Source organism: Acinonyx jubatus, chromosome D2 (genome assembly GCF_027475565.1).
Source record: "Acinonyx jubatus isolate Ajub_Pintada_27869175 chromosome D2, VMU_Ajub_asm_v1.0, whole genome shotgun sequence".
Classification (NCBI taxonomy): Eukaryota; Metazoa; Chordata; class Mammalia; order Carnivora; family Felidae; genus Acinonyx; species Acinonyx jubatus.
Window position 1 is genome coordinate 50,947,549 of NC_069393.1, and position 15,601 is coordinate 50,963,149.

General features: G+C 36.4%; 1 protein-coding gene across 1 annotated transcript in view; it reads left to right on the plus strand.

Moving 5' to 3' along the window:
* BTAF1 (B-TFIID TATA-box binding protein associated factor 1) overlaps positions 1–2,478 on the plus strand; it is a 117,585-nt gene extending 115,107 nt beyond the window's left edge. The window contains exon 38 of the mRNA XM_015061892.3: positions 937–2,478. Within this exon, the coding sequence (XP_014917378.2) occupies positions 937–1,080 (144 nt within the window). The 3' untranslated portion in view covers positions 1,081–2,478. The remainder of the gene's footprint in view (positions 1–936) is intronic.
* Positions 2,479–15,601: the final 13,123 nt, after the last annotated feature.

The window sequence follows — 15,601 nt, forward strand, 5'->3', positions numbered from 1 at the left end:
ACCTAGAAAAGAGAAGGCCCAAAGAAACCTAGATTGCTATTTTTTTTTTAACGTTTGCTTATTTTTGAGAGAGTTGGAGAGGGTCAGAGAGAAAGGGAGACAGAGGATCCAAAGCAGTCTCTGCGCTATCAATGCAGGGCTCGAACTCACCAACAGTGAGATTATGACCTGAGCCCAAGTCAGACAGTTAACCGACTGAGTCCCCCGGGTGCCCCTGGATTGCTATTTTCAAATAGTTTTTATTCTGTTTGAAAGAATATTCTTATGGGTGACTTTCAGCGAGCAGAACTGTGCTTAGCGGATGTTCTAGGGAAGCAAAAGCTATTACCATAAAGGATCCTATTGTGACATTTGGCAAAATTTGAACATGGACTATATCACATAGGTGTTAAGTTCCCTTAATTTGATCATTATACTTTGGTTATGTCAGAGAACATCCTTATTCTTAAAAATACAGGTTGATTTTGGGGCACCTGGGTGGCTAGTTGGTTAAGTATCTGACTTTGGCTCAGGTCATGATCTTGCAGTTCTTGAGTTTGAGCCCCACGTCAGGCTCTGCTGACAGCTCAGAGTCTGGAGCCAGCTTCAGATTCTATGTCTCCCTCTCTCTCTCAAAAATAAATAAACATTAAAAAAAAAAAAAAAAAAGAATACAGGCTAAATCCTATCTAGGATAAAAAGGCATAATATCCACAACTTAAATGCTGATAATTTATATATTTAATATATACATATACAATTAATGAGGTCTTTGGAATGTTCTTATAATTCTATAATCTTGAAATTCTTCCTAAATAAAAAGCTTAAAATAAAATTGTTAGGAGGTCATGAACTTGCACATTGCTTGAAGTGTTTAATGAATGAGTGCAATGTTAGGAACTATAATTTCTGAAGTTAATAATCTTTCACTTTATCTTTCTGCCAATTTTTTTTAAGGATGGCAAAGCAGAAAAGGCCGACACCTCTACTTCTGGAAAAGCAAGTATGAAATCAGTCCTTGAAAACCTGAGTGATCTTTGGGATCAAGAGCAATATGATTCAGAGTACAGCCTGGAAAATTTTATGCATTCTCTCAAGTAACTATCAAATATTGTAAATGCAATTGCTGCTAGTTCAGTTACATTTCTGCTGATATTCAGCAAATTTCAAAGTTTATGGTGAACTTTTAGCTCAATGTGTAAATAGATCTGAAGAATATTCAGCATAACGCTGGTTCTTGTTTCACTGGGGGGAACAAGTTATTCTCAAATATTTGCACTGTATTAAATTTAAATGTTAATGTGAAATGGTTTAAATTTTACGTGCTGAATAGCTGCAGAGCAGAGGAACCAAACCAGGTTTACATGTGCTACCATGAGGTGTTCTTACTGGGAACGAGCCTCCTGTCTTTACATAGTCCCTTTGTGCAGGATAATATCCATGAGTACTTTAGTGTTCATGTACATTTTTTCTTTTAAATAGAACTTGTTTTTATAAATGATTAAAAATAGGGCTTTTTTTTTTGTATAAAAGCCTTAATGAGCCATAATTTTAAGAATAATGACTACAATATTGGTCACTCTTGGAACATGAAAATCTTAGACAATGAATTGAACCTGGCCCTTGGTGGAAACCTTTATATATTTAATGCAGATGCATAGTGTTTTTCAAATCTTTAACATCATTTTGTCAACTTTTAAAATATATCAACTATTCTAAATACAGGTAATGGTCTATTTAAGGCTATCATAACATCCTATTAAGAGGGTGTTTTTTAATTTATCTAATGGCTAGGATATAGCCCGATTCAGAGAACATATGTACTCAATAGGTTTCAATCATATATATATATAATATATTTTTTGTAACTATGAACATATACAGTTTTCCAGAAGTAGATTTTACACTGTTTAGAATTCCAAACCTATGGTGAAAAGACTGTTTATTGTAGTAATGCATGACTGAAGCATAAAAGGGAGAAATAAATCCTTTATATACACAAACATACATAAATACACATATCTGTATGCACAGATGTACCTATCCTGCATCCTACAAGGTGCTTGGTATTGGCACTAAAATCATGTAGATATAATGGGCAGCAATAATAATTGGGCATGAAGCTGATTAGTGTTAGAAAAGTGAGCCTCAATGGTGAGGGTGGGTATATGTGTATAGATATGCATGTATGTGTATGTATATAATTTTATAAATTTCACACATAAATTAATACATGCCTGTGTGCATATATATGTATGGGATATATTTGTATATACATGTACAGGTAATAAACATCCCCAAGGTTTGTGGCTGGCCATACACATAGGCATCGGTTTATAAACCATCAGACCTCAGCTGTAAAATAACAACTTTTTTGTTTAAAATCATTAAAGTTATACTGTTCTGCAGCATTTAGACATGGACATTTGTCACATTTCAGTAGCTTTGACAACCATACTATAACATTAAATCCAGCATTCCATGGAGAATAAAAAATAAGATTGAAACTGTAAAATATATGCACTGTGTGTTATTTGTAGGAAATATCACTAGAAGAAGAAAAAGAAATTACTAGTTCACATATAAAAGTTTTAAAAATCTCAACACTTTCCTTACTAAATGGTTATTTCTCCATTGTTTAGGATTTAAATTCAGATTGTAGAAGAGCAAGAGGAAACTCTTATCTAGAACATCCATTGTACCTAGCACTGGGTAGCTTGAACAAGTCTACCTGAGTTTAATTTTTATTATTATTTGCTGTTTCCATAAGTCAGCTATTTAACATAGCTCATAGTAACTGATGTTTTCTAAGACTACATAGGCAGCAATATATAGACAGGAAGGGGCACACCATAAAAGTTAAAGGTCTTTTTCCAGTTTGAAAGGTCAGATAGGCTGGAAGTTAGAATTATATTTTGTTTTGGTCATTTTCATCTCACAGTTTTTTTAAGTTTGAGAGAGCAAGGTGTGAGTGGAAGAGGGGCAGAGAGAGAGAGGATCCCAAGGAGGCTCCACGCTGTCAGTGCAAAGCCCAATGCAGGGCTCCATCTCAGGAACCGTGAGATCATGACCCAAGCCAAGATCAAGAGTCAGATGATTAACCGACCAAGCCACCCAGGTACCCCAAGAGTAAAATGTTTCTAGAAGCCCAGGCAGGAAAATGATAAATGATTGTCTCTCAGTGGAAAAAGAAGGGTTGGAGGTCAGAGGAAGACTTAGTGTGACTATAACATTAAAAAAATAACCATTTGTATTAAAATTAAATCATACATTCCAGCTTTCCAAATAAAAACACAAACAGGTAAGAAGTGTTTTCAATCAAGTGATCCATTTAAAGTCACAGTAGTATAGCTGAAGAGTAATGGATACATAGGGAAAACTGAACTGAGTAGCGAGTGATTAAAGATTTTTACAGCTGTTAATTTTGTGGAGTTATAAGGATGTGGTAATTAACATTTTTTAAAAAGTGTGCATGTGGGAACAAAAGCATAAAAGAATGTTGATAATATTTTAAGCTGAGTAATGGGTTCATGGATAGCCATTGTACTAGTTCCCTTTTTGTGTGTCTATTTTTAACTTGAAATTTTCGATAATTATCAGTCATCAGTTTTTCCTTTATGAAAAGCTTACATTTTTAGCACTAAAGAAACATTAAAATTTGGGGTTCTGGATATAATTTTTGTTTACGTATCCACAAAAATTTCTCCAAAAATTATTCTAGTCTTTCAACAAGAGCCTATAATGTAACAAGAGTGAAAGTCTCTGATGTTGAGACTGAATGAACCAGTAAAGTATAGCCTTATTCCTTCTGGATTGTCATATAAGCTTATTCAAAAGTAAACACTTCTAATAACACCACATATAAAGTTTTATAAAATATTCTAAAAAGTGAAGCTGTTTGAGAACACAACCACTTAGAGGCAAAAGTGGTGTAACTATAAGAGTGTAATAGAAATTATAGAAAAGCAGCTACTGTTCCATTACATATCGGTTACAGATATTTAATCCTAATTGTATATGTCCTAATTAAGGATAGACCTCAATTTCCTAGAATACACACTGGCATTGGTGTAATCTAAAGTGAAATTGATTGCAGGAACATCTATTATCAAGTGCCCAAGCACTCCATGTCAATCTATAAAGCAAAAAGTTGAGTTCTGCCAGTTAATACAAAATGTTTGCTATTCACACAAATCAGTGTTAGTCCTCATCTCTAAGATGAAAAAAATTGCCTCCTACTTCAAGAAAGACTTCCTATAGAAATTAAAACCACAATAAGATACCACCTCACACCAGTCAGAATGACTAACATTAACAGCTCCGGCGACAACAGATGCTGGAGAGGATGCGGAGAAAGAGGATCTCTTTTGCATTGTTGGTGGGAATGCAAGCTGGTGCAGCCACTCTGGAAAACAGTATGCAGGTTCCTCAAAAAACTAAAAATACAACTACCCTACAACCCAGCAATTACTACTGGGTATTTATCCAAGGGATACAGGTATGCTGTTTCGAAGGGGCACATGCACCCCCATGTTTATAGCAGCACTATCAACAATAGCCAGAGTATGGAAAGAGCCCAAATGTCCTCTGATGGATGAATGGATAAAGAAGATGTGGTGTGTGTGTGTATGTGTATATATATATATACACATTGCCATTCGCAACTCCGTGGATGGAACTAGAGGGTATTATGCTAAGTGAAATTAGCCAGAGAAAGACAAATGTCATATGACTTCACACATCTGAGGAATTTAAGATACAAAACAGATGAACATAAGGAAAGGGAAGCAAAAATAATAAAAACAAGGAGGGGGACAAACAGAAGAGACTCTTAAATACAGAGAATAAACTGAGGGTTGCTGGTGACAGCTCAGAGCCTGGAGCCTGCTTCAGATTCTGTGCCTCCCTCCCCCCCTCCCACTCCCTCCCCCCACTCATACTGTCTCTCAAAAATGCAGATTTTTAAAAAATATTTTTAAAAAATGTAATGAGATCCTCCGACTGAAAAGTTTGAGAATTACTGCTATGTGGCATATCTAAAGTTAAGAAATGTAAAATTCTGGAAACAATTTCAATTAAGGCCAATTAAAATATATGGGCACCTAAGTGGCTCACTTTGTTGAGCATCCAACTTTGGCTCATAATCTCATGGTTTGTGGGTCCGAGCTCCACGATGGGCTCTGTGCTGGCAGTGTGGAGCCTGCTTTGGATTCTGTGTCTCTCCGTCTGTCTGCCCCTTCCCCACTCATGCTTTCAAAAAAATAAGCCTGAAAAAAAATTTTAATCATTCCATGCACGAGAGAGGAGCAGAGAGGGGACACAGGATCCAAAGCGGCCTCTGTGCTGATAGTATAGAGCCCAACATGGGGCTCAAACTCAGGAACCATGAGACCATGACCGAAGTCGAATGCTTAAATGACTGGCCACCCAGGTGCTCCCCCACCCCCAATTTTTTTTTTTTTGAGACTAGTCTTGGGGCACCTGGGTGGCTCAGTTGGTTAGGTGTCTGACTTCAGCTCAGGTCATGATCTCGTGGTCCGTAGGTTCAAGCCCCATGTTGGGCTCTGTGCTGACAGCTTGGAGCCTAGAGCTTGCTTCATGTTCTGTGTCTCCCTCTCTCTCTGACCCTTCCCAGCTCATGCTCTGGCTCTCCAAAAAAAAAAAAAAAAAAGACTAATCTTAACCATAAAGTAATATGATTAATATAAAAAGGGCAAATTTGAAAAAGATCCAATAAATGAAAAATAGTTATTGCGGCACCTGGATGGCTCAGTCGGAAGCACATATGACTCTTGACTTCAGGGTCGAGAGTTCGAACCCCACGTTGGGTGTAGAGATTACTTAATATTTTGTTTTTAGTGTTTATTTTTGAGAGAGAGCATGAGCGGGGCAGAGAGGGAGACACAGAATGAAAGCAGGGTTCAGGCTCCAAGGTGTCAGCACAGAGCCTGATGCAGGGCTCAGACTCATGAACTGTAAGATCATGACCTGAGCTGAAGTCGAACACTTAACTGAGCCACCCAGGCACCCCAAAATCAAATCTTTAAAAAAATTTTTGATAGTTTTCAAAGCAGATATGACACAACTGGAGAGAGACTGAACTGGGAGATTGATCTTACAAAATCACATACAATGCGATACTGAAATGAATAGAAAGTATGAAAAAGCATCCTGGGAGATGGAATGAAAGCATCTAATACACACTTAATAGGTCTAGAAGGAAAGGGGCATTATGAGAAACAAGTCACCTTTGACCTATGTCTGTTTCTTGCACTAATGGATTGATGCATCTAATCCATCAGCAAGTTTTACCATTTCTAGCTCTAAGATATATTCCAAATCTGTTCACCTTTCTCTACTACTACTCCTGTGGTTCCCATCATTTTGACTCTTGAATGACTGTATTTTAACTAGTCTTCCCAGCTTGCCAAATTCTCCAGCAGCTTCTTGACCACTCAGACAGTGAACTCCTTATCACAGTCTACCAGCCTTATAGGTTCTGGCCCCTGCCCATCTCTTTCTCTAGTTGTATCCCACCATCTTTTACCCCAGTCAAGTAAATCTGTCCTTCTGCCTGTACCTCAACATAAAACCCAATTTGTTTCCATCTCGATTTGGTTCTTACACAGCAGTGATGTAATGGGAAGATCTAGAAGACTAAAAAGGGAGGAAATTTGGGAGAGAACAAGAGTAGGAAATCAAGAATTGTCTTTTGATCATTAAATTTGAGATTTATTATGTATCAAAGTAGAGATGTTGAGTAAGCAGGTAATTATAGGAGTCTAGAGCTCAAAAGAAAGGTCAAGACTAGAAACAAATTTGGAAGATAATATTTGAAGGTATGAGGAGGTTATTTATATAATGAAATACTATACAGCACTGAAAAGTCAATGTGTAAGAAAACATGGATAAGTCTCCAAGAGAGTGATAAAATGTGTAGTTTGAATCCATTTATATAAAGACTCAAAACAGGCAAAAATTAAACACTGTTTGGGGAAATACAAATCACCTATATGGTTATCTCACATTTGAAAAACAGAAAATTTGAGGTGCCTGTGTGGCTCGGTCGGGTCATGATCTCACTGTTCATGAGTTCGAGGCCTGCGTCAGGCTCTGGGTTGATGGCATGGAGCCTGCTTGGGATTCTCTTTTGCTCTCAAAATAAACTTTATTTTAAAATAGAAAATTAAATGGCAGTCATCTGCACATCATTTGTTATTTTCTACTCTGTACCATACACAATGGGAGAAGCTCAAAGACCATTGAGGAGGGAGGATACCAAAGTCAGCAGCCAGTATAGCTACATTAATTTCAGAAAACATAGCCTTTGGGGGGCACCAGGGTGGCTCAGTTAATCCACCAACTGATTTTGGCTCAGGTCATGATCTCACAGTTAATGAGTCTGAGCCCCACATCAGGCCCTGCACTGATGGCAAAGAGTCTGCTTCAGATTCTCTCTCTTTCCCTCTCTCTCTCCCACCCCCTTGCTTGTGCTGTCTCACTCAAAATAAATAAAAAAATTTTTTGTTAAAAAAAGGTAGCCTTCAAAGCAAATGATATTATTTGCAATAAAGGAGTAGCTCATAATGATGAGATTCAGCTAACCTGTTAGAACAACTCCAAACTGATAACCTCAAAATCCATAATGCAAAAACAGACAAAACTAAAAAAAATATGGACAACTCCAAGGTCACAGTAGGATTTTAACACCCTCCTTCAGTAGAGCAAGCAGATTTAATACAATTAACAAACGTGACTTGTTTGACACATACAGAAAGGTATCTACCCAACAATGGCAGAATACATTGTTTGGAAGCTTATGAGGAACATTTACCAAACTGACCATATGCTGAACCATAATGCAAGTCCTGGCCAGTTTCAAGAAATCACACATTGTATCTACTTCCTCCACAAGAGTGGCATAAAGATAGATCAAAGATATACTAGTGCAATGAGGCCATAAAAGGAAAGCATACAGATTAGAAACTAAAACTATTTACAATCATCATCTATTAATAAAATTCCAGAGAATCTAAAAAAACAAACAAAAACTACTAGAAGTAAAAGACTTTACCAAGTTCACAGGATACAAGGTCAATATACAAAAATTTATATGCTAGCCATATAAAATTAAAAATTGTAAACAGATTTTATATAATAGCACCAAAACCCATAAAATAGATCTGTCTTAAAAAATTTGTAAAAAAAATAATCTGTGTGCTGAAAACTACAAAATGCTGATAAAAAAAACAAAAAGACCTTGAAAACTGGAGAGATACACCATTTACATGGATTGAAAACTCAATATTGTTGAGGATATTTTGTAGATATTTGCAGGATATTTTGTAGAAATCAATAAACAGATTTTAAAATTCTATGGAAAGGCAAAAGAACCAGAGTAATAAAAAACTATAAAAAGAACAGTTGAACACTTACATTGCCAGATTTTAAAGCTTATTATAAATGTGTAGTAATCAAGAGAGTGTAGTATTGGCATTAAAGATAGATCAATGGAACAGAATTGATTGCCTAGAAATATACTCACACTTTATACAGTCAATTGATTTTCTACAAATGTGCCAAGGCAATTCAATGGAGAAAGATCCATCTTTTCAAAAAGTGGATATCCCTATGCTTAAAAAAAGAAGACCCAACAACCCCATACATACCTTATATCTTATGAAAAATTTAATTCAAAATTAATCATGTACATGGATAAACCAAAAACTATAATTCTTAAGAGGAAACATCAGAAAATTTCTCTGATGTTGCATTGGGCAACAGATTTTATAGATATGATACCAAAAACATGACTCATTGAAGAAAAAATTGTAAATTACACTTTTTAAAAAAATCAAGAACTTCCACTATTTGAAAAACACGTTAGAAAGAAGAGGCAAAGAGAAAATATTTGCAAATCACACCCTATAAAAGGCTTATATCTTGAATGTATCAAGAGTATATAATGAGCTCCCCAAACTCAGTAAGCAACCCAAGTTTTTGCTGTTTTTATTTTTTTTTTGTTTGTTTGTCTTGAGCATGAGTGGCGGTAGGGCAGAGAGAGAGAGGGAGAGAATTTCAAGCAGGCTCCATGCTGCCAGCACAGAGCCCATCGTGGAGGGCTCGAACTCACGAAACTGGGAGATCATGACCTGAGCTGAAACCAAGAGTCAAACGCTTAACCGACTGAGCCACCCAGGCGCCCCTGTTTTTGTTTTTTTTAAGTAATCCCTGCACCTAACTTAGGGCTTGAACTCATTACCCCAAAATCAAGAGTCACAGGCTCTAACAACTAAGCCAGCCAGGCACCCCTAAACAATCCAATTTAAAAACAAGCAAAGATTGGAACAGAACATCACCAAAGAAGATCTATGGAAGGCAATAAGCACCTGAAAAGACAGGCGACACCTTTTCCAGTAGTGTAGTGGTATGTGTCACCACCATTACACACCTATGAGAATAGGTCAAAATTTTTAAAACTGACAATTCAAACTGTTGACAAAGAGGCAGAGCAGCTGGAACTCTTGTAAACTGCTGTTTGGTATGCAAAATGGTACAGCCACTTTGTAATACAGTTCGGCAGTTTCTTAAAAAGTTAAGCGTACACTTATCAGATGAGCCACCAATCCCATTCTCCAGAATTTACACAAGTGTAATAAAAACACGTTCACATAAAAACCTGTATACAAATGTTTATAGCAACATTATTCATAATAGGCAAACAATACAAACAACCCAAACATGCGTTAACTGACAAACAGAAAACAAAATGTGGCATATCCATATAATGGACTATTTGGCCACAAAAATTAATGGAGTACTGATTCATGCTACAACATGCATGAACCTTGAAAACATTATGCTGCATCAAAGACATCACAGAAGACCACATATTATATGATTCTATTCATATGAAATCTGTAGAGCTAGAAAACTAATGATTACTTAAGGTTAGGAGGGTGGTATAGGTGGGTGATAGGTAATTTGAGGTGATGAAAATGTTCTAAAACTGGCTGTAGTGATGGTTGCATTCATCTGAATATATAAAAAAGTAGTGAATTATACACTTAAACAAGGGTGAACTGTATGGTATATGAATTATATCTCAATAATTATCTGTTGAACAAAAAAAGAGTTTCTAGGGAAATCCAAAGAGGAAAGACAAAAAGATACTAGAGGAAATTGAAGGCCCCAACATCCACACTACAGCAAACATTAGAACCTAACTCAGCCTAAAGCATAAAATCTACACTAAAGGCCCACCAACAATACATCATGTCCAACTTTTAACAAAAAAAAAATTACAAAACATGCTAAGGCAAGAAAGACACAACATGAAGAGACAAAGCAAACAACACTACCAAACTCATATGATGAAGATTTTGGAATCATCAGAAATTTAAAATGACTATGATTAACGTGCCACCAGCTTTAATGGAACAAGTGAAAAACATACAAGAATAGATGAATAATACAAAACCAAGAAACTAAAACAAGAATTAAAAGGAAATGCTAAAACTCAAAGCACTAGCAGAAATGAAAATACCTTTGATGGGCTCATCAACAGACTTGACACTGAGTCAGTAAACGAAGATATGTCCATAGAAACTTCACAAACAGAAATGCAAAGAGAAAAAAAAGTAACACTCAAGAATCAAAGGACAATTACAAACAGTGTACCATATGCATAATGCGATGTCAGGAGAAGAGAGAGAAAGCAAAAGAAATATTTTAAGTAATAATGACTGAGAATGTTTTAAAATTGATGCCAGGAAGCAAACAACAGATCCAGGAAGCTCAGAGAACAGCAGGCAGAACAAATACCAAAAAAATTTATACCTAAGCCTATCATATTTAAACTGCAGAAAGCCAAAGGCAAAAATTTTTGAAACAAGTCCAAGTGGGAAAACTCCTTACTTATACAGGAAAATGATAAAAATTCATCAGACTTTTCTTCACAAACCATGCAAGCAAGAAACGTGTGGAGTGAAATACGTAAAGTGGTGAAAGTAAATAAACCCCACCAACCTACAATTCTGTAACAAGCAAAATTAACCTTTAAAAGTGAAGGAGAGGGGCACTGGGGTGGCTCAGTTGGTTAAATGGCTTACTTGCTCAGGTCATGATCTTGCAGTTCGTGGGTTCGAGCCCTGTGTCAGGCTCTGTGCTGACAGCTCAGAGCCTGGAGACTGCTTCAGATTCTGTCTGTCTGTCTGTCTGTCTCTCTCTCTCTCTCTCTCTGTGTGTGCTCCTCCCCCACTTGTGCTCTGTCTCTGTCTCTCAAAAATTGAATAAACATTTAAAAAAAATTTTTTAAGTGAAGGAGAAATAGGGACACCTAGGTGGCTCAGTTGATTTAGTGTCTGACCAGCTCAGGTCATCATCTCACTGTTGATGTGTCTGAGCTCTGCATCAGGCTCTGTGCTGACAGAGCCTGCTTCAGATCTTCTGTCTCCCTCTCTCTGCCCCTCCCCAGCTTGTGCTCTTTCTCTCTCTCTCAAAAATAAACATTAAAATAAAAAGTGAAGGAGAAATAAAGATAAAAACTAGTTCTCAGACAAAAATTTAAATCTCTGTAAAGAAAGGAAGAACACGAGAAGGAATAAATAAAGGTAAAATAACACCTTTAACTTTTTGTGTGCTTAATTGATCTAATAGAAAACTTTTCAAAATAATAGTAACAATACAAAAGCTAAGTCAAAGGGACACATGCACCCCTATGCTTATTGCAGCATTATTTACAATAGCCTAAGTATGGAAAGAACCCAAGTGTCCATCAATAGATGAATGGATAAAGAAGATGTGATGTGTATACGCACAATGAAATATTCAGCCATAAAAAATGAAATATTGCCATCTGCAATGACACGGATGGACCTAGAGACTATAATGTTAAGTGAAATAAGTCAGTCAGAGAAAGACAAATACTGTATGATTATCACTCATATGTGGAATAAAAAAAATGAAAGGAGGAAAAAAAAGAGAGAGGCAAACCAAGAAACAGACTTTTAACTATAGAGAACATAAGTAACATGAGTGACAGCCATGTAATAAGGGACAAGAGGAAGGAACTGGAAATACTCTCTTATAAGGTATATGGCACTACTCGGGAAGCACAGTACAGTGTTATTTCAAAGTGGACTTAGAGTAGTATGAATGTAAACTGCATACCTTAGGGCCACCAGTAAAAATTTTGTAAAATAAGTCAGACTGAAAGAAAATGGAATTTATAATTTGCTCAAAAGAATCCAGAGAAGGTAGAAAAGGAGTTTGGGAAATTTTTAAAGAAACAAAAAATTAAAACAATGAATAAAAAACAGCTAAAATGTGGTAGATATTAATCCAACTGTACCAATAATCACTTTAAGTATAAATTATCTAAATACACCAAGGCAGAGACTGAGAGAATAGATTTAAAAAATAAGACCCAACTACATGTTATCTACAAGAAACCCACTTTATTGTTTGTTTCTTTGTTTTCACAACCCACTTTAAATATAAAGATACAGATTAAAAGTAAAGGCATGGAATCACTTTTCATACCAACTAGGATGGCTACTATCAAAACAAACAGAAAATAACAAGTGTTGGGAAGAATGTGGAGAAATTGGAACCCTTGTGCACTGCTGGTGGGAATATAAAATGGTATCACCACCATGGAAAACAGTATGGTGGTTCCTCAAAAAAATTAGACATATAATTACAATATGATCTGGGAGTTCTATTTCTGAGTATCCAACAGAATTGAAAGCAGGATCTTGAAGAGATATTTGCCAAACCCATTTTCATAGCAGCATAATTCACAAAACCCAAGAGACAGAAGCAACCAAAGTACATCAATGGATGAATGAATAACAAAATGTGGTACAGACCAACAATGAAATATTACCTTTAAAAAGGAAGGAAATTCAGAGTTGCCCAGGTGGCTCAGTTGGCTAAGCATCCAACCAACTCTTTCCTGATTTCGGCTCAGTTCATAATCTGACAGTTCATGAGACCAAACCCTGTGTCAGGCTCTGTGCTGACATGCTCCACTTGACTGAGCCAGCCAGGCACTCCTGAACAACACATTTTTAAATAACAGGGGTCAAAGAAAAAAATCTCAAGAAAAATTAAAATCATATTTTGAATTAAATGAAAATACAACATCAATTTGTTGGATGCAATGAAAGCAGCACATAGAGGGAACTTAATCGCATTGAATGTGTACATTATAAATGAAGAAAGATTTAAAATCAAAACCTAAGCTTCCCCTTCAGTAAACTATAGACAGAAGAGTAATATAAGACTAGCACAAGCAGAAAAACAAAAATTCGAGCAAAAATCAGTGACACTGAAAACAGGAAAATGAGAAAAAAGTCATTGAAGCCAAAAATGTTGGTTCTTTGAAAAGATCAATAAAATTGATAAACCTCTGTCTAGCTAGAAAAAAAGAAAGAAACGAAAGAAAAAAAAATACTGAGAGGCAGTAGAGGCTACCACTACTGAGCCCATGGACATCAAAACGATAATAAAGGATTATAAACAATTCTATCCCCACAGATTTGATAGTTTACATGAAACAGATAAATTCTTTGAAAGGTATAATCCACCAAAACTCAAAGAGAAAGATACTCTAAATAGATTCAAATATATTAAAGAAATTGAATCAATCAATAACTTTCCAAAACAGCAAGCACCAGACTCAGATGGTTTCACTGATGAATTCTACCAAACATTGAAAGAAAAAAAATGATACCAATTTTCTACAATGAAAATAAAAGTAGAGTGAACACATTCCAACTCATTCTGTGAGGAGAGCATTATGCTCATGACAAATCAGATAAAGATATTATAAAAAAACAAAACTACAGACCAATATCTCTCACAGATGCAAAATGCAGATGCAAAAATCCTCAAAATATTAGCAAATCAAATCTAACAATGTATATATAGAATTATACACTATGACCAAGTGGGTGGGCTTTATTGCAGGCATAAAGGGCTGATTCAACATTCAACACTCAACCCATAACCAGTAAAGAAATCGAATTGGTAATCAAAAATCTCCCAAAAAACAAGAGTGCGGGGCCAGATGGCTTTCCAGGAGAATTCTACCAAACATTTAAGGAAGAGTTAACACCTATTCTCTTGAAGCTGTTCCAAAGAATAGAAATGGAAGGAAAACTTCCAAACTCTTTCTATGAAGCCACCATTACCTTGATTCCAAAACCAGAGACCCCACTAAAAAAGAGAACTATAGGGGCGCCTGGGTGGCTCAGTCGGTTAAGCGGCCGACTTCGGCTCAGGTCATGATCTCGCGGTCCGTGAGTTCGAGCCCCGCGTCGGGCTCTGTGCTGACAGCTCAGAGCCTGGAGCCTGTTTCAGATTCTGTGTCTCCCTCTCTCTGACCCTCCCCCGTTCATGCTCTGTCTCTCTCCATCTCAAAAATCAATAAAAATGTTAAAAAAAAAATTTTTAAAGAGAACTATAGAGCAATCTCCCTGATGAACATGGGTCCAAAAATCTTCAACAAGATATTAGCCAACTGGATCCAACAATACATTAAAAAAATTATTCACCACGACCAAGCGGGATTTATACCTGGGATGCAGGGCTGGTTCAATATCTGCAAAACAATCAGTGTGATTCATCACATCAGTAAAAGAAAGGACAAGAACCATATGATCCTCTCAATAGATGCTGAGAAAACGTTCAAAAATCAATTAATACACAAAAATGCTGATTCGCCCCAATGTTTATAGCAGCACTATCAACAATAGCCAAATTATGGAAAGAGCCCAAATGTCCATCAATGGATATGATGAATGGATAAAGAAGGTGTGGAATATATAAATACAATGGAATATTACTTGGCAATCAAAAAGAATAAAATCTTGACATTTGCAACAATGTGGATGGAACTAGAGTGTATTATGCTAAGTGAAGTAAGTCAGTTAGAGAAACACAAATACATGATTTCACTCATATGTGGAATTTAAGAAACAAAACAATTGAACATAGAGGAAGGGAAGGAAAAATAAGATAAAAACAGAGAGGGAGGCCAACCATAAGAGACTCTCAAATAAAGAGAACTGAGGTCTGCTGGAGGGAGGTGAGTAGGTGGATGGGCTAAATGGGTGATGGGCATTAAGGAGGGCACTTGTTGGGATGAGCACTGGGTGTTATATGTAAGTGATGAATCACTGGGCTCTGCTCCTGAAACCAATACTACACTGTATGTTAACTAGCTTGAATTTAAATAAATAAATTTTTTAAAAATCAATTAATAGAATCCATTACATCAACAGGCCAAAGAAGAAAAATCATATGACCAACAGATGTAGGAAAGCATTAGATAAAACCCCCATTCATTATAAAAACTAGCAAACCAGGACTAGACAGGAACTTCAACCTGATAAAGAACAACTACCAAAAACCTACAGCTAATATCATACTTAATGCCGACGATCTAGATGTTTTCTAAGCTTAGAAATAAGGAGGGTGGGGGAGGGGGGAAAGTGGGTGATGGGCATTGGGGAGGGCACCTGTTGGGATGAGCACTGGGGGCTGTATGGAAACCAGTTTGGCAATAAATTATATTTAATAATAAATAAATAAAATTAAAAAAAAATAAGGCAAG